The sequence below is a fragment of the Camelus dromedarius genome, chromosome 4, assembly GCF_036321535.1.
Source record: "Camelus dromedarius isolate mCamDro1 chromosome 4, mCamDro1.pat, whole genome shotgun sequence".
NCBI classification, from domain to species: Eukaryota; Metazoa; Chordata; class Mammalia; order Artiodactyla; family Camelidae; genus Camelus; species Camelus dromedarius.
Genome location: NC_087439.1, coordinates 67,642,834 through 67,663,929, shown reverse-complemented (window position 1 = coordinate 67,663,929; position 21,096 = coordinate 67,642,834). Strand labels below are relative to the sequence as shown.

The following is a 21,096-nucleotide window of genomic DNA, read 5'->3' as shown; positions in this document are numbered from 1 at the left end:
AAAAGGTAAGAGTTGTCTTACTCAACTTTTTAGTACTTAAAGTACCTAGCATGATACCTTGCAAACAGCAGAAGAACTCAGTAAGTGTCTGACAGGTAAAATGCATATATTTTAAGTAATTACATAATTCAGATAGTTCACTAGTTCAGACTTGTCTCTACTCCAAATTATTCTGAATTAATTAGGGTTTATGATACTAGCATTAACTGAAGAAATAATTAAGTTCAATCGAATTATCATAAAGTTTGGCTTTTGGCTGAAATTTCATCAAATATCCAAAGCATTTGCAGAACTGTATATAAAAAAGCAAAAACCTAAAGAAATGGGGCAAAGAAAAGGCTTAGGAAATCTGCCTATGTATAATAAAATGTATCTTAAGGAGAAGAGAGTATGTACAGAATAGGTACAGATACAAACAAAATGACTATATCTTCTAGAACAGTGTGCTTTTTTGTTTTTTAATGAGGGTATAAAATGAATTCAATGGTTATGTCAAGTTTTTTTTTTTTTTAAGGAAACAGAACAGAGTATAAAACATGAGGTACTAAAAAAGCATTGTTTCATAAAACTCAGTTCAGCGATTTATATACACACATAAGTTTAGACTGAGTCACAAAATATTTCCTACTGTGGATAGCTATCAGAACTCTGAAAGCCTCTGCTGCAGAAAATAAAATGTGAACTTACCATTTTTTTGGCATGTTCTTCACACAGAGGCGTCTGGTGTGTAATGTCAAAAACGGGCACAGAGCACTGCTGTCCATCTGCAAACTTGGCCGTGCAACTTGAGAATAGTTGCTGGGAGCGGTTCAAGAGGATATCTGTGTTTTTTTAAGTTAAGAATAAAATACATTGAAACTCTAGCAAGTTTTTCAATTTCTTATAAAACTCGCTTCTTCCCCTACTTGTGCTTAATAAGTATAAATTTTATCATCTATAAAAGCTAAAGAACCAACCCAACTACTGATATAGGAAAATTACAGTAGTTAAATGTACCATCCTCATTGATCAGAAGATCCTTCTGAAGGAGTCTATTTTGCTAAATGGGCTCCTAACCTGAGTCACCCTTATGGCTGTTCTGGTTTATGTTATTTGGAGAAGCAGGGTCATTTCCTTATTAACACACTGACCCCTAAAGTTCAGCTATGATGGTTTAAAAAAAAAAAAAAAAGAAACACAACTTTAAGAAAAATTTCTGCCTATTATACTCATCAAGAATAAATATTTAAAGATATAATTACCAAACTCATCTATCCAAATTTGGGTATTTATTTCACATTTTCAACACCAAACTCAAATTCACAGCTTACAAGAAATTACTTTAAAATCAAAACCATACTATTAAAATTTGAATGTCCACTTTTTTTATCAACATTTTTTACACATCCATACTTTTAGCCACTAACTACATTTCCACAGATTTGCTTTATATCTATTAAGGAAGTATCTTTCATTTTTCTTTTATGCTTTTATAGTTAAGGCTATTTATCAAGCCTTTACTGCATAGAAACTGTTGCTGAAAAAGCTGTGAAAAGACAATGCCAAGAACAGAAAGGAAGGCAAAAATCAGATAGGTGATTTAGAAGAGTATATAATTGCTACTATGCTAAATTTTTTAAAATGCTACTCAACTTTAAATGTTTAGTGAAATTGAAAGTAATAAGATTTCATAACCAGCCTGAAGCTCTCTAACGTAGGTTTTCCTCAAGTATATTCCATCTTAAGGAATGTACTTTTCTAGTCAGTGATGTTTGTTATCTTTCATTTATTTCAAATCAGCACCATACTCAATAAAAACAGCAATTTAATCCCACAGCAAAGAGCATACTGTAAAAGCGTGTAACTTTCCTGAAAGACTAAAAACAGTTCTTGAATAACAGGATTTCATTTTCCCATCCATGAGTGTTAGAGTGGCCTCTTACAAACTACCTAGAATCACTGGAAGGACCAGAATCCTGTTAACAAAATCTAATCAAGGGCAGCCACTGGAAGAACCTATGACTTGCTGTCAATTTTGCTTATTTTGGTATGATTCTTGAATAAAGAATCACAATGATATAAGCAGGAAAAAAATTATTCAGAGGACACCATTAAAATCAGAAGTTACATAAAAATTATTTTAAATATCAAATAGTAATGATTCCAAAAGTCATTCACTTGGCCTGAGAATGAAATATATCACCCTAATGAGTCAGTACTTTTCAATGCACACTCGAGTTAGTTAAGAGGATACGTTGGAAACAGTGTCTGGTGAATGGAAGGGCCCTGTTGGGGCACTGTTCACCCTTCACGGTCCCACTGCATGATGCCGGCTCTGCCTCCTTCAACTTGGTCCGGCTTATGCTAAGGAATGAAAAACACCAAATAAATTTTTTAAAAATGCTTTAAGAATCCAGGGCAATTATTCAGAATAATGTTACTACTCTATAACATCCACATTTTAACTATCTACATTCATTAATTAAAACACAGGTATGAGTTACTATGACCAGCTCCAAGAGTTTACATACTTTAAGCTATTTCAATGGCTTATTCCACATATTCACCAGTAAATGTGACAAAGTTATTAGATAAAAAAGAATATTTTAATGTTATTCAGTTTATATCCAAACTATATTTTAAGGATACCTATTAGAAAGTAGCCATTATAGTTATAACTTTTAAAATATTTAACAACTTTTTAAATGTCTTTTGTGGAACTAGGCCCTTGATAACAAAACTAACTAAATATATAGATGGCATTATTCAACTGACAGCTGATTTCTGCACATTTAAAATATATGTAATGTAACATAAATAAGCTACTAGTCGCTAAGGAATGATTATGGCACGTTGTTATATGATTATCGGTGATGCACTAAGCAATAAACTTTTTCCTATTCATGGGAGACATAACCAAATGACATCAAATAAATCTGAGAATTGTAATTGAGACCATCTTGGTGTTTGCTTTGTAATACTTAGTTATCACGAATTCTTTTTTTTTAAATCACTAAAAGTGGTTTGGGAGATGTTCTGAAAAGAGGTTGATTCTGCCAGTTAAAAACCACAGATAAATACAGTTCCTACACAAACAGCACACTGTCCCAAGCTCACAGTATAGTCCCTTACATCTTTGACAGGGACATAATAACATACCAGACTCAATACACATACACTGGTCTACATACAGACTGCTTCATGCTGGACAAAACTGAAGTTTCTACTGAAATTATATACTTGAAAACATTATATAAATGTTAGAAATCATATTTTAAAACCGATGTCAAACTGAGTAAATTCTTTCAACAAACAAAGAACAGATCTTCACTTGTTCGATTCTGTTCATTCATTCATCAACACTGGAGAGTAAGAACAAAATGTACAACTGTTCCTGCCCTCATAGAAACTACTGTCCAGCATGCCAGACAGTAATACAAGTATAAAAATCTACAATGAAGCAGAGCCCAGAGCACAACAGCATATATAATGGGGACCTAACATAATCAAGACAGTCTGGGAATGTTTCTCCGAGAAAGGTAAGTCTCTGAGTAAGTAAGAAGGAAGCTAAGACCTAAAGATGTTCTAAAACAGACACCACCTCCACTGCAGAGGACTGGAGCTCTGAGAGTGAGGACAATACTGCAGGCTGCAGCCATACTGGAGATGCATTAGATATATGTACATAGTTTCAAACAGCCTAAATATGCGAAGGAGCAGAAAACAAGTCTTAAGGCATAGTATTTTTTTTGAGGTACTCAATTGAAAAATGGGTTACTTTTTTATAGGTAATATAATGAAAACTAAAATAAACAAAATGAAAATGAAATTTCAATAATTATGTCTACATGTAAGGATTATGACCAATAGTTACAAAGCGAAGGTTAATTTTTAGTTTTCTGTTTGTTTTAAATCCTTTTTTCCTCAAATGACTCATGATCACTATAGAAATACTAAAATATACAGACTACAATTTTTTAAAACTTTAATTTATCAATTATCTCACCATCTAGAGATAACCAGTGGTAATATTTAGGTATATAAACTTCCCCAATATTTTACATATATAAAATATTTACACACACACAGACACACATGCACAGAGAAAAAGGCGAGAAGGAAACAGAATCAAAATGTTCAGTGTTCATTCTATTTTGTGAATGATCATATTATGGAGATTTTGTTTCTTTTTTCTATTTTTTTTCAAATTTTCACAATGAGCAAATATCGTCATTATAAAGAGAATGGATTTTTTCCCCAAAAGAAATCCAATGTAATAAAACATTTTGAGTATATAATATATGGGATAATGTAGATATTAACAGAAAATACAATGAAAAGAAAAAATTTTTAATAATATAAGAAACATAAAATACCACTTTTGTGGCAAAAAAACTATAAATATTACTTTTAAATAACATGAAATTTCTAAGCATTGGAATTTTTTTTAAAGACAGATAACAACATCAAATCCTCTACTGAATAAATTTCAGTCAAACTTCAGCAAAATTCCAGTAATACGTTAATTTTACCGTCAGCTCATAGCAGCATTATTTTGTCATCTGTGTAGAACTTTGAGCAACAAAATCAAAATACAGTGCTTAAATATTTCAGGATAACATGCTCATCACCCACTGTGTCTCGACTATCCTCCCAAAGAACACAGAAAACAGACTAAGTTGAGTTCTCAGAAACAGGAGGCTGTATGGGGGGTGGGGGGGCTCTGACCTGGTTCGACTGCATGCAGCTCTCTGCAGTTCTTGGATCAACTGGCCAGTACCTTCTGGCTCTCTACTGGCCGCCTGCAGCAAGGCCTTCCTAAACGTGTGCCGGCATTTCTTTTGCCGAGATTCTGCCCGCTCCAGGCGGCAGAGGTGCTTATATTTCTGCTGAAAGTAAGTGCAAAGTTGGGTCACCCTGGAGCTCCTACTCTCCGTGTCATCATCATCCGACCTAGAAAGTGCAGGGAGAGAAGCAAAAACCTGATTACACGTTAGGCTCATTTTAGAGAGGGGAAAAGTGGTGAGGAAGGGTGGCTGGATGCACAAGGTTGAAACTTGTGGCATGGGAGCACATACTTAACAAAATCAGGGGAAGAGAAATTCAGCAGAACAGCTGAAAATAAGTCTAACGTTTCAACGGTAAGTGAGGTGGTAAAGACAATCCATAAGAAGCTTAACCATCTTAGCTTGTCATAATTAGACATTCAATGCATCGGTGTCTTCTAAATTTTAAGTGACTAGAGATTCCTGGGAAGAAAATAATTTACCTTTATTTACTAAAAAGTCTGAGTAAATGACATGGTGATTATGAGGAAACAGCATAATTTCATAAAAGATAGGTCATACCAAAAATAGAGCAGGGAATTCTAAGCGTGTTTTATCACAAGGCTGCCCTTTCAGATGTACTGGTTTTTAACTACCCTTCTCTAAGCACTTGAAGAATTTTGATTATAGGGATCACAGTCATTTTATAGTATTTTTTTAAACTGCAGGAGATACCCTAAGTAACATTTTACATACCATGGAATTATGTGGAGGTTTTTCTGTCATGTGACTGTTGATTGATCGGTGGCCCCTGCTGGAGGGCTACATTGAATGGGATGCTGAGGGCACATCGAGGCTCAACAAGAAAGAGCTCTGTGGTTAGTCAGCAATGTCTACCAGCAGGGAGGTTAAAAAGGTCACTTTTCTATGGAACAAATGTGATCTCATTTTTTACTATTAGGAATAATGCACATGAGACTTGAAACTGACCTGTGTTATTTTACCTTCCTTTTCTTACACCATAACATAAACAAACAGCACGCATGTGATACTACAGGCGACATATTATCTTACTAATCTTCTGTAAACCCTTGCTTGGTTTCTCTTCTGAGGTGGTATCACCCCTTTTTCCTTCAGAATAGCCTATACCAGGCTACTCTGTAAACTTCTGTTTAGTATACATCTCAAGAGACATGTTCGCTTCAGTATAGTTTCTACTACAGATATGCCAGTTGAAGGATCTCATTTCAACCTTTTCGTTTATTCAACGTTCAACATTTACTGCATGTCATGCCTGCTTCGGCGGCACATATACTAAAACTGAAACGACACAGAGAAGATGGGCATGGCCCCTGTGAGGACGACACGCAAATTCGCGAAGTGTTTCATATTTCTGACTGAAATGTTATGCTGTGCACCATAAACTGACACAACACTGTAAGCTGACTATACACTTCAATTTAAAAAAATGGAAAAAATTTACTCCATGTCTATCTTGCTGTGCACTACAGAGGAGAAACGGAAAGACTGCTGTGCAATTTAGACAAGATAAACATACCCCCAAAGTTAAACAATTCAAAGGAGGGCAGAATCAGTAACTAAAACTGTGGGGCAGACAGACCAATGGTTCAACTATCTGAACTCAAATTAGGCAAATCTAGGAGATTTTTGAAATTTCAGTTTCCCAAGACCTACTCTCGATCTACTGAACTAGAACTTCCATGGAACGGGGTCTAGGAATGTCTCATTGCTCCCCAAAGTCCCACAGCAGGACTCTATACACCACAGCCAGTCAGTGCTGTGTGCATCTTCAGTGTGAGCGAGAGCACAACAGTAACGTGAGAGAGGTACAGACAGAACTTTTAAAGTCTGCGGGAAAGGCTGCTGGATGAAAGGCTTTGTAGAGACAATGACAATAGAACTGAAACTTGAAGGAAGGGTAGAATGTGAGAAAAAGAAAAGAAAGGTATCTAACAAGGATAAAATACCATAAGCCAAGACACAGAGACGGACAGATAGGGAACAGCAAGGGCTGGGAAGCCTGCTTTGGCTGAGCTGTAGGGTGTGCAGGCGAGTGATGGTGGGTAAGGCAGACTTCCTGAACCTAAACACAAGATTAATGAACTTAACCTTTACTCCACAGGCAATGAAGAACCTTGTAGATTTTTAAGAAAATAGGAAACAGTAATAGAGCTGTGCATGAAGATTACACTGTCAGCAGATATACATGGAAGAAGAGACAGAAGAGAGCAGTGAGGAAATTATTCTAAAACTCCAGGTAAGAAATAACAGCACACCAGGCTGCAGGACTACAGACTATGAGAGGTAATTTGCACATAAAAAAGACAGACTTTGTCAACTAGGCAAGGATGAGGGAAGGGACAATAATCACTCAGCAGTTTCCATGGGCAAAGACCAGGAAGCAGGAGCAAGAGCAGATTTGGAGTAGGATACAAATTCCGTTTTAGACCTAGGAGATTTAAAGTACAGAGGAGGCATCAAAGGGGCTGGTGGAAAAACCGTTGGAAATTAGAAACTTGAGCACATTTAGGGAAGAGATACAGATTTCAGAGTTAACAGCTAACAACTGAACGACATGGGAGTGATTAAAAGTAAAAGGCCACAGAGATAACAAAAAGAAGACATATAAGGGCCATTATCATAAAAAAATTAACTCAATTTGGTGACTGGGTATGAAGGATAAGAAAGTCGATAATGACTCTGAATTTGTATAACTAGGAGAATGAAAGTCTCATAAAAGAAAGAGGAAGGAAGAGAAACAGTAAGTCTTAAGGGGAAAATAAAGCTAGGGTGGATAATCGACTGCCAATATTGTTACTTTAAAAGACTCTGTTATTGCAGGGAAAATGGGCTAGATGACTGGTTCTCAAGTTAACCATGGAAAGATGCACCTGGATGTTGAGGCATGTTCTGTCATTACAAAAGCTTTCAAAGCTTCTTCATAACTTCCATACTTATCTTGCTGTGGCCAGTAACTAGCAGTTTGTGGTCTAGCACAGGGCCACAGACCATCCAAGGCATGGTCCTGAACTAGAACATCTCCAAGATGCTTCCTGCTTCTAAGATGCTCTGACATTAATATTTCAAACCTGGTTGCTGAGAAAGAGTAGCAAACTGGGACAAGAAAGGCCAGTTCCCACCATTTACCAGCAGTGACAAGGGCTGGCACCTACTGCATTTCTCAGTATGTTAGGTTTCCTTCCTTCTTTAACTTTTCTCATCTGTGAAATGAGAGACATAGTTGGCTCCCCAATCTCCCATGGTTAAGAGAATGAAAAGAAATGATACATGTGAAATCACAATATAAATACACAATATAAATATTATTATTATTAAAATGCTACTAATAACTTCAAGTAGAGAGCAGTAAATTCCAAACCTGATTTCCTAAGACTTCCTTTGACTATAATCTCAAGGCACAACATAAAATTCTCCAAATAAAATTCACTTTAATTTACTTTATTAAAACAACAAAAGAGTGAAAACTTCCCACAAAGAAAAGCTTCACAACCAGATGGCTTCACTGGTGAATTATACCAAATGTTTAAAGAAAAATTACCACCAATCTTTCACAAAGTCTTCCCAAAATGAAGAGGACTTTTCAATTCATTCTATCAGGCCAGTATAACCCAACCCCAATACCAAAATCAGACAGAAATCCAAGGAAAGAAAACTACAGACAAATATCCCTTGTAAATATAGATGTAAACTTCTCAACAAAATACAAACATAAAAGGATTGTTTTCCTGTTAGCACCTGGAGTAAGGGCTGGCAGAAACAAGAAACAGCTAATTTCAAATACTGGAACAATCAAACATAGAATATACAATGTTTAAGAAGTTTCAAGAATAAAAGAAAGTTTTTGGAATATGAATAAATAGCAAGTTGATTTGATTAAGAACTGAAGAGAAATTCAGGAAATGTTAAATATAATAACTAAAATTTAAAATTCAATATATAGAAGAACAGGAGATTAGACATAGATGTAAGATAGACTTGAGAGAAAGAGACAATGGGGTAAAGGTACTGTTTCATTGGATAATGGTTGAGAATTTTCCAGAACTGATGAAAGATACCATTCTACAGATTGAAGGAGCCCAGCAAATCCTAAAAAGGAGAAATAAAAAGAAATCCACATCTAACTACCAAAGTTAGAAAAACAACAACAGAATAAACATAAAGTATAAGATTTAAAAAAAAAAAAGAAGAAGCAGAAATTAATGAAATAGAAAGCAAATGTAAAAAAAAGAACAATGAAGAAAAATCAAAAGCTGGTTCTCCAAAAATACCAATATAATAGCAAAGTTCTGGTGCGACTGATCAAGATAAGAAAAAAAAAAAAGTAATAATATTAGGAATGAAAAGGAAGATACAACTACAAACAACAAAAATTAAAAAGAGAATATATATTGAAAAATTTCAGGCCAAAACATTGTAAATCTTACTTGAAAAGAACAAATTCTTTTAAACTATCACTTACAAAATTGACCTAAGAAGAAACAGAATACCTGAAGAGTCCTATATCCATTAACTAAAATTCAATCACTTATTAAACACATACATAGAAAAGTCCTGGTCCAAATAGTTTTACCATGAGTTCTTATCAATATTCAAAGAAAAAATTATTCTAATCACACAACAAATAGTCCAAATGTCAGAAAAAGAGGGAATATCTCCTCATTTAATAAGGCTAGCACAAACTTGACATCAAAACTTAATAAGGACAAAGGAAAATTATAGGACAATTTTATTAATGATCATAGAGGCAAAAAATATTAGCAAACCAAATCTAGCACTATATAAAAAAAGAGAAACATACAATCTGGACTAATTAATGTGGAAACATGCATCAAATATTTTTCAGTTCCTGTCACATCTCTTACACAAGGAATTCATTTATTTTTCTTTTCCTTTCATTTTGAAACTTTCTACTTCCTTGCTTTCTCCCATTGCATTCGCCTCCTTTTTCTTTCCTCTTTCTCTTCTCAATCCTCATTTCATTAATGGGGCTTCTCAATCATTTTCCTAACTTCAACATCAACTTACATACTAAAGACACAAACTTGGTTTCCAGCCTACATCTCCCAATTAAATTTCAGACACATAATTATTTGCCCAGCCCATCTATATATAACTAACCAACCAATCCCAGAATTAGCAGGACAGGTACTGGGGAGAAGAAAGGCACACAGAAAGAAGAGCCCTGAATACTTGCAGAGGGTTCCTTTCAAGTCTTCATCTTCATACTGATTAGTGCAAACGGGTGTAAAAATAACTGAGTCCAGGAAAGAACTACCCGAAAAGAGAAGACCAAGTAAGTCCCTGCAGTTTACACAATGCCAGGGTGAATTTGCGTTTCCACCATCCAGAGTGGAAAAACCTGTAATACTCAGGGCTCTGGGTATACTACTCAGAAGCTTACTGCCTCAATAGTAAGGTAAAATTAGCTCTAAACTAATGGCTGCCTCAAAAGCTGTTTCTCAACATAACCAAACCAAGCTCAGTAATATTTAAAGAATGACAAAAAATATTTGGAATCAAATAATTAAAATTAACAATGTCTGGTATCTGATAAGAAATTGGCAGGGGGGTGGGTATAGCTCAGTGGCAGAGCACACACTGAGCATGTATGAGGTCCTGGGTCCAATCTGCAGTAACTTCCATTAAAAAATAAAATTAAATTAAAAAGTGTTTTAAAAAATTATCAGGCATTCAAAGAAACAGGAAAATAGGAACCATAAGGGAAAAATCAATCAACAGAAACAGATTCAAATGATACAGACGATAGAATCAGTAAAAACTAGATATCAAAAACATTATTATAACCAAATCCCATATGTTCAAGAAGGTAGAGTAAATCATGATCACGTGAAGTAGAGACATGGGAAATATTAAGGAGACCCAAAATAAACTTCTATAGATGAAAAATACAATGTCTAATATGAAGAATACACTGCTTGGGATTAATGGCTAATTAGGTTCCACAAAAGAATAATGAACCTGAAGACAGCAATAGAAACTTTCCAAAATGAGACACAGAGAAGAAAAAACAGACTGAAAAAAAAAATGAGCAGAATATTAATAAGTTGTAGGATAATTTCTAGCACTCTAAAATATATAACTAGAGTCTCTCAAATATAAAGGGGAAGAAAAACAATTGAAGAAAACTTGACTAAAATTGTTCCAAATTTGATGGAAACTATAAACCTACAGATCCAAAAAACTTAACAAATCCCAAGAACAAGAAATATAAAGAAAACTAACTATATCAAATTGTTTAAAACTATTAATAAAGAGAAAAATCTTGAAAAATTGTGCACTACACTGGAAATTGACACAACATTGGAAACTGACTATAACTCAATAAAATAAAATTTTAAAAAAATAAATAAAAAATAAAAAGCCAAAAAAGAGATAGAAAAATCTTAAAAGTCAGAAAAACAAGAGATACATAATGTTCACTGACCAAAGATGTGAACGACAACTGCTTTTCATCAGAAATAATGCAAGATATGTGAGCAACATCTTTACTGGAAGAAAAACTCAACCTACGATTTAATGCCAGCCAAAATATCTTTCAAAAATGAAGGCATAGTCAGAACTGGAAAAAAAAAATAATAATTAAGGCACAGTCAAGTATACCTCAAAAAAAATACTTCTTTTTTAAAGTGAAGACAAAATAAAAACATTTTCAAATATATAAAAACTGGAAGAATTCATCACCAGAAGACCACTATTACAAGAAATACTAAAGGAAACCACTCGTAAGAAGACAATGACATCAGATGGAAATCTGGAACTACTCAAAGAATAAAGAGCTCTAAAAACTGAAAATGTGGCGGGTTATAACATATGCAGAAGTAAAAGTATGACAACTATAGAACAAAGGATGGGGAAGGGGAAACAAAAGTATACTGTCATACACAGTTCTTACGCATGAAATGGTGTAACACTTGAAGGTAGACTGAGGCAATTATGTATTCTGTAAACTCTAAAGCAACTACTATAAAAATAAAGCAAAGGAATACAGCCAATAAGCCAAGAAAGGCGATAAAATGGAATTATAAAAAATACTTTAAAAAAACAGAGGAAAAAGGACAGAGAATAAATGGAACAAATAGAAAACGAACAAAAGAGATTAGATTTAAACCCAATACTAGCAATAATCGCATTAAATTTAAATGTTCTAAATAACCCAAATAAAAAGCAGAGATTGGCAGAGTAGATAAAAAAAAAACCAAGACTCAACTATGTGCTGCCAACAAGAAACCCACTTTAAATATAAAGACTAAAATGTTAAAAGAAAAAGTACTGAAAAAGATACCAAGCTAACAGTAACCAAAAGAAAGCTCGAGTGGCTATATTAATATCCCATAAAGTAAGATCTCAGAGCAAACACTATTACTGGGAATAAAGAAGGTCATTTTATAAATGATAAAAGGACCACTTCATCAAGAGAACGGAACAATCTTAAATGTTTATGCACCTAATAATATAACTACAAAATGTGTGAAGGAAAAAGTGAAAGAACTCATACAAATCAATATCCAAAAAAGCAAACAATCCAATTAAAAAATGAACAGAAGATCTGAAGAGACATTTTTCCAAAGAAGACATACAGATGGCCAATAGGTACCTGAAAAGATGCTTGATGTTGTTAATCATCAGGAAAATGCAAATCAAAACCACAATGAGATATCACCTCATACCTGTTAGAATGGCTATTATCAAAAAGAAATATGTGCTGGCAAGGATGTAGAGAAAAGGAATCCTTGTACACTGTTAGTGGGGATGTAAATTGGTGCAGCCACTGTGAAAAACAGCATGGAGGTTCGTCAAAAAATTGAAAATAGAACAGAATTATCATGTGATCCAGCAATCTCACTCCTGGGTATATATATCCAAAGGAAATGAAATCAATATCTCAGAGAGATATCAGTACCCCCATGTTCAGTGCATCATTATTCACAGTAGCCAAGATGTAGAAGCAACCTAAGTGCCCATCCAACGATGAATGGATAAAGAAATTGTAGGACATGTATACAATGAAATATTATTCAGTCATAAAAAAAGAAAATTTTGCCATTTGTGACAACATGGATGGACATAATGCTAGTGAAGTAAGTGGGACAGAGAAAGACAAATAAAAGACAGACATCACATGATCTCTCTTATATGTGGAATCTTAAACAAACAAACAAACAAAATAAAATCCCCACCAAGCTCATAGATACAGAAACTTGACTGGTGGTTGCAAAGGCAGGGGGTGAGGAGTGGGAAAAATGAGTGTTTTGGGGAGTTTTCGTTTTGTTTTTTGGTTTAAACAAATTGAATAATAAAAAAGACCTTGCTCTGACTCTCATGGTAGAAATAAGACAGCAAAAGAAACTCTGGGAACGATGATACCAAGTCTCATCCATGGCTGGTGGTCCTGCTCTCCACCAACACTGCCCCACCCCATCTTCCACACCCAAGCACCTGTTGTTTTTATTGGCTACAAAGCAAATGAGATAATATTAAGGGATAGTTTAAAAATAAAGATACTCAATTTTCCTTAATAGAGATTTCAACGTCCCTTTCTCAGTAACTGACAGAACAAGCTGACAGAAAACCACCCAAGATACAGAAGGCTTGAACAACACTAACAACCAGCTTGACCTAATTAACATTTATAGAACACTGTAATCTAAGTGTTATCTCTGATCACAGTACAATAAAATTAAGAACCAATTTCTGGGAAATGCTCAAATATTTGGAAACTAAATTATCACTTCTAAATAACCCATAGATCAAAGAAGACATCAACAGGAATATTAGAAAGCATTGTGAATTGAATGAAAATGAAAATATGTCATATAAAAATTTGTGGGATGCAGCTAAAACCAGTGTTTAGAGGGAAATGTATGGCACCAAGTGTTTATGTTAGAAAACAAGATCTCAGATTTAACTAACTTAAGCTATCACCCTAAAAACTTCAGAACATTAAACCCAAAACAAACAGAAGGAAATAATAAAGATAACAGAAAGTAATGAAATAAAGAACAGAAAATAAAAAGAAACAATACAACCAAAAGCTTTCTTTAAAAAGACTATAAACTCTATTATAAGCTAATTTAAACTTTGAAGTATCGGCACAAAGACAACCAGGCCAAGGGAATAGTTTAGAAAATGCACAAATAGACATACACATAAATGTCAAGGGTTCCAATGCAGTGGAAAACAACAGCGTTCAATAAATAGTATTGGTTAAATAGAAAAGCCATATAGGAAAAAAGAAAAAGCTACATTCGTCAAGAGCAAATATTCCCACTACTGACGTTCAGGACATCTTCAGAATTAAAACAGGATTCATAAATACCATTTATCAATTACATTCCATGAAAATGTGCTGAATATTTACTTGTGTTGCCTCATGTACAGAAACTTGTAAAACTAATTCAAAATATCCCAAGTCAGGGGGGAGTGTATATAGCTCAATGGTAGAGTGTGTGCTTAGCATGCACGAGGTCCTGGGTTCAATCCCCAGCACCTCCATTAAAAACAAACAAACAAACCTAATTACTTCCCCCTCCAGAAAAAAAAATTTTTTTTAAATCCAAGTCAAGTTAAGCTGATATGAATATCAATCTTAGAAAGCGTGATTGAAATGATCTCTAACTTAGATAGCTTAAGCTCAATTGTACGTCTATCTGAAAGCAAGAAGATGCTAATGGTAAGTTAACAGTCCTTTTTTTTTTAATTATTATTTTTTTTAATTTAGTTAATTTTGAGGGGGTTAATTAGGTCTATTTATTTATTTTTAGAGGAGGTGCTGGGGATTGAACCCAGGACCCTGGACATGCTATGCATATGCTCTACCACTTGAGCTATACCTTCCCCCCTTAAGTTAACAGTCATGAATGCCATATAAAATGGAACCTCAGAGAGAGAAATAGATATATAGCATTCTCCAATCCTCCCGCTAGGAGACAGGGGAGACAGGGACAACTACACGGGATATAAATCCCAAGAGTGGAAACAGATGTATCAAGCTATTATAGTTCAATGATACTGGACATTAATACCTCAATAACTCTCCCTGCTCTAATTCCATGCCCAAATAAGCTTCTGACTACAATTTCCTTCTCATGTAAGTTTGCTCTGAACATTCGTACTACTTAATGATTATATTTCTCACTATGAACTGGCATTTTGGTTTATATCTTAGTCTCCAGTGAATCGGTTCCCTAAGCCTAATCACCTCTGGGTGTACTAACAAATCACACTGTAAGCCTATAAATTAAAAAAACAGACCCTAGAATGTATGTCCATACAGTGATACTGTGAAATTCTAGGAGTCGGCCTGGGGCAGATAGCTAGTCTCCCCTCTATCTTGCTGAACATCTATTCAAATCGTACTTAAAAAAAGAAAGAAAGAAAGAAAGAATATTAGCTGAGTCTGTGAGTCATCTTTTGGCCCCAGACAAGGATCTATGTCAGCACTGTCACACTGCACCAAGCAGATCCCGATGACGCTAAGGCAGACCCTGAAAGAGAACTAGCTTTCTCACTAGCACTGAAGGGGCTGGGCATTAATCTACAGCTTTCTGATAAGGCAGATGCCAAGAACCTCTAATGAGATTATTTTGAAAAATATTTTAACACATTAGAAATATTAAAAAATGGATCAATCTTGCAGAAGACAGAGGTGAAGTAAAATGCACTATTTCCAGCTACTATGGGGAAAGGAACACAGAAGACAAGAAGTCAGACAGTGAGACTCCAAGGAGCCCCGGGACCACAGGCAAGTTCCTTAACCTATCAAGGCCTTGACTTCCTCTATAAAATGAGGGAATGGAATCGGATAATCTCTAAGGTCCCTTTCAATTCTAATTATAATTGGTTCCTTTAGTGATAACTGGGAAAGTTCCAGAAACAAATTTACCAAGAAAACTTAAAAGCAGCTTTCCTCAAATAACAGAGTACATTTCTTCCCAAGTGGAATCTATTTTATCTCCATTGATGATAAAATTACATCCAAGAATATTTTAAAATCAGCATATACAGGGAGAAATCAATCTACTACAGTGGGAATTTAAGAACAAAAAGGAAAAGGACTCACGTGTGTCTTCCGTATCTGAGGGTCTCTCGGATGGACCAGGCAACCTGGTAGGGTGAGGCCTGCTCTGAGTCCTCCAGCTCTTCTCCACTCTCTTCAGACCAGTCTAAACCTGGGACAGAGAGATGATGTTGCAAGTTAGAAAAGACTCATGTTTATTTTAAATTTAGATCAGAAGCTACCCAACACCAACAACAAGTACCATCATGGTGTGAATAAATGCCTCCTGATGAGTTTCATCCTTGTTCTGGGACAAAGATATTAATAATGAAGGTATGACATGCACTCATACTTAATGACATTATAACAAAAATGCTATATTCCATGGATGAACTTCTTTCATCAGATGCTTCACAAATGGAGTAGAAACAACACAAGCAAAGAGAGTTCAAGTCAAAAAAGGGGGTAAAAGTATCAAAACATTATACACTAAAATAATGTCAGAAAAACATAAACCATATTCAAGACGATAGGAAAAGAAGCCTTATGTTGAGGACAGACAAGTAAAAAGGTGCCAGTGGACTCACTCTATACCGCAACAAAGAAGGGCCCAAGAATAAACTGTCAAAGGCAGGCACACTCCCTCACCCTCCCAACACCTCTGGAGGAAAGGACTGCACCCACTTATTCCCAGGCTCTTGACCCCTACATGAAGACGGAAGGGTAGGCAGTGTTTTATTTCTAACGTGGTTTGGGGGTTTCTTTTAGTTCTTTTAAACAATAGCTGTCACATTTGTGCTCCATTTTGAAAAACAAGCTTAGAGGGGAAAGGGAAGAAATACAGTATGAACGTACTTGCTTATGTTGTTAACACTATTATTTTTAATGACTGGATAATTGTTAGCTTCCAATATAAAGGTTTTACCTTTTTAAAAGTTTTGTATCTTGAAGAAGTCTTGATAAATACTGATGTTGCACAGTCTAACATACAACAGTGTGTGGACAATATAACTTTAATATACTCATACCACTATGAAACATCAATTAGATACACTGATGACCAATACTCTTATGTCTTCCTTATTGATACCCACAAAAATTAAGAGACCACTTTCATTAGACACGGATAGTTAAAAAAGACCTCACAGATTTCTTCCATAATTTGAATGTGTTTACATGTACCAAATAAGGCAATTAAGAAAAGATTAACTGAAATGCAAATTAGAAATGCTTAAAATTATGTAACAGTGCCACTGGCATAAAGAAACCCCAAATCTAGTTCCAAGAAGACTAACCAAAATGCCAGGTCATCTTAAAAAGTTACTTTCTGTAACTAAAATAATTAGCAATCTGTTAAAAACTAAATTTAAAAAATAAAAAACAAGTAAGTGATCACAACACCATCAGCTTCAGGATGCTGAAAGGTGAGATCCTTCGAACACAAAGTGACACAAGGCACTTTTAAAAATTAGAACGTGAATTGCTATTTTTTATTGTTTATGTAAATATAATAATGTGTACTAAGGCACGTATGCTTTCTCTGAAAAAGTCAAGATCTAAGCCATAAGAACTAAGACGGAAGTGTTTCTCTTGTTATAAAATTAACTGTCCAATCAAGCAAACCTTTGATCTTGGCTTCATTATCACTAGTTTTAATGTAAATAATTGAGACACCAGACAAGACAGGACTATAAAAGCCAATCAAACACTGTGCTTTTCTTTAAGTATTCTTTGCTGACATGGGTGCAGACTATGCTTGGTCATAATAGTGCATCACAATTTCTGGTTTCTCCAAAATAACCTTTGTTTTGAAAACTTGGGCCCCTCATATGCTTGAATTTTTTTTTTTAATAAAAAGACAGTACTTTTTCTGTAAGTTTTAGTTCTGTTCAAAAGGACTGAAAATCAGCCCTCAACATAACATAAAATTTCATGGTTTCAAAAGCTAAAAAATTACCAGCATCCAGAAATAAATAGAAGCATAAATAAAAATTTAGTAGATGATAGGGGTAAATGGTGGAATAAGAGGTAGACATTTAGAAAAAGAAAATATAGGTGAGTATATCTATATACTCTTGGAATGAAGAGAGACCAAACAAGGGGGTGGGAACCCTGATTCAAAAGGAAGAAATCCTAAAAAAGAGAGAATACATTAAAAAATGTTAACCTCTGAGGGGGGAAGTTATAGCTCAAATGGTAGAGTGCATGCTTAGCATGCATGAGGTCCTAGGTTCAATCCCCAGTATCTCCTCCAAAAATAAATAAACTTAATTACCTCCCCACCACTGCCAAAATAAAATAAATAGTACAATAATAAATAAATTAAATATTTTAAAAATGTTAACCTCTAAGTTCCAACACCTTTATAATAGATATTAAAAGCAAATAACAAATAGGAGGGAAGAGAGGCTTTGCAACTAACATGAAATATGTATAAAAAGCTCTTACCTATTAATAAAAAAGAGAAGTATTTAAGTAAAAATGGATAAAAAATTGAAAAGGCAAAATAAGTAAGAAATATGTATGTCCAAAAAAAAGCATATGAACAAATATTCAAAACTACATTATTAATCTAAGATAGCAGTTCTCCATCAAAGTATGGCCCACCATCCCCAAAGATCCCTGAAACACTTTAGGGGAAATCCTTAAGTCAACACTATCTTTAAAACAATACTAAGATCTTATTTGCCTTTTTTACTGTGTTGACATTTGCACTGATGATAAAAAAAAAAACCACAGTGGATAAAACTGCACTAGTTGTCAATAGATGTTCCACAACATGACTTGCGGTCAAATGAAAACAAACAAACAAACAAACAAAAAACAAACAGTTTTAAGCCTATCCTTGATAAAGCACTTGTTTCTTAAAGATTATTTATTTCATTAAGTCTTGATTCTTGGGTACATGTCTTTATGACATCGTGTGTGACTAAATGTGAGGAATACGTGAAGTGCCTCTGCAGCATCTGGAGAGAGTGTGGCGGCTGCCTGGAGGAAAGGCAATTGCAGGACTCTTAGTTGTGACCTGAATCAGCTGCTTTTTCTTCATTCAACACTATTTTTATTTGAAAGAGTGACTGACAGACAAACTATGGGTACTAAGACCTGGATATCTGGCAGTCATTTTTCCTAAAATGAACACAGTGAAACCAACCTTTCAAGGAAAACAATGAAGGGTATTTGTTGCCAATAACATTCAAATTTCCACTTGAAAGCTCATTTTTTTTTGAAAACCTGAATTTATCACAGAGTATGACAACCTCCTAAGAATTAGACTTTTCATAAGGTTGCTGTTAATACTAATGGATGTGATTTAAAATTTTTATATAATGAAGTATGTTAACATTTGGGACAGCTGTGTAACTCACTAAACCAGTATTTCCAAATGACCAAAACATGGCATTATAAAATCATGCATGAGTAAAAGACCCATTCAAAGTACAAGGTAAATCAATGGATTTTAATGTAATAATATGTAAAAACCTTTGATAAAGTTTCAGATTCCACATTGCAACTAATCTTTAAGAAACTACCACTTGTCAAGTTTTGGTGTAGAATCAGTTAAGAATACCCACAATTACTTGGAAAAAAACCATTAAAATATTCCTCCCTTTTTTAACTACAAATGTGTAAGGCCATATTTCTCTCTGCTAGCCAATACCGCCCATCAGGACAGACTGAATGCAAAAGCAGGTATCTAGCTGTCTTCTAGTAAACAAGACTTAAAATTTTGTAAAACAACGTAAAACAATGCTGCTCTTCCCATTATATTTGTTTTTGTTTTAGAAAACATAGTTATTTTTCATAAAAAGAACATGTTAACATGTAGTGAGTTTGTTATTTTTAAATGAATTACAAGTTAAAACTGAGAAATTAAAAATACTAATTCAGTACATATCAATAGGTGTAATTCACATACACAAAATCCCTACAGTATGCTCAATAATTTTGGAGTATAAATAAAGGGATTCTAAGGTCGAAAATTTGAAAAACATTGATCTAAGGTAGGCAAATTTTCTATCAAATTCATAAAAGCAAAATACTAATAATAATATCTAATATCCAGGACTATATAGATGTAGAGAAACTGTCATTCTCTTACACTGCTGAAAGTAAGGTAAACTGACAAAATCAGTCTAATGGAAAATTTGTTAACACATATCAAAAACCTTCCTAAAAAGTGCAAAAGCATGGAATCAGCAGTTCTGCTTCTAGGAATCTATTTGAAGGAAAAATTTTAAATGTGATGGTAATTATTTTACTGTGAGGCTATACAGCTACAACACTTAGTAATGAAATTAATTGGGAACGATTTAAATTAGAGAAAGAATTCAGCTGTGACAAATTATGTTGTGTATGAAAAATTACTAACTTGATAATACATTACAAAAAGTTTTTAAATAGGTTGCAATGCTGTATGTATAGCAGGAACTTAATTTTATATATCTGAAAAAATATACCAAGGTATTAACAAATGGGTATTAATAAAGTTTGGGATGTTTTAATTTATTACTTGCTTATCTATATTTTTTAAGGTTTATTAGTTTTTTTAATTACCAAAAGTCATACATCGTTTAATAACAGGTAAAACAATCTAAAGCTGTATAAGAGTTATCAATCCTATCTGCTTAAAACCACATCCTGTCCAATTCCATCCCCTCATGGTAGCCAATGTTACCAGCCTGACAGTGTACATCCAGTCACACTTTAACTATGCTCATGCCAAAGAGGCAAACATCTACCCATGTATTAGCTATATCTGGATCAGCAGATACTGTGTCCCTTGTTTATTTATTTTTACAAAACTAGGATAGTACAATACTTCACTTTTTTCTACTTGTTAATATACCATGGACACATCCAGGTCCAGATACAGATTTCATTCTTTTTTTGTTTTAGTAGCTGCATATTTTATAAAATGCATATATACAATAATTTTCTCAAGGTTGCCTACAGGTTATAAAGGTCGTTGGCAGATTTTTAGTATTGTAAGCAATGTTGCAGTCAACATCCTTGAACACATATCCTTACCTTCCTATATTTGTTTTAGCCATAGGATAGAGTCACAAAAGTGAGTTTGCTGGCTATACATAAACTTTTAATTAGTAGATACTGTCACATTATTCACCAGCAATGTATGAGATCCCATAGCCTCATCAACAAAGGATATAATTTCTGCCAAACTGATGGTAATTCACTGTTATTTTAACTTGTGTTCCCTGTCACGGGCATTGAGGTTTTCATTTTTTTTACTGACCATTTATATTTCTTCTTCCTCTATTCCCATCTTTT

General features: G+C 34.3%; 1 protein-coding gene and 1 non-coding gene across 8 annotated transcripts in view; one reads left to right on the top strand and one right to left on the bottom strand.

The window, feature by feature from the left end:
- INO80D (INO80 complex subunit D) overlaps window positions 1-21,096 on the bottom strand; it is a 59,505-nt gene that overhangs the window by 19,012 nt on the left and 19,397 nt on the right. For all 7 annotated transcript variants that reach the window (XM_064485058.1, XM_031451934.2, XM_031451937.2 and 4 more), the window contains 4 exons: window positions 15,868-15,976; window positions 4,708-4,932; window positions 2,234-2,343; window positions 688-821 (listed from right to left, as the gene is read on the bottom strand). In XM_064485058.1, the coding sequence (XP_064341128.1) occupies window positions 688-821; window positions 2,234-2,343; window positions 4,708-4,932; window positions 15,868-15,976 (578 nt within the window). The remainder of the gene's footprint in view (window positions 1-687; window positions 822-2,233; window positions 2,344-4,707; window positions 4,933-15,867; window positions 15,977-21,096) is intronic.
- On the top strand, window positions 6,036-6,140 carry LOC116153211 (U6 spliceosomal RNA). Its single transcript, XR_004136998.1, has one exon. It is a non-coding gene; the product is annotated as a U6 spliceosomal RNA (small nuclear RNA).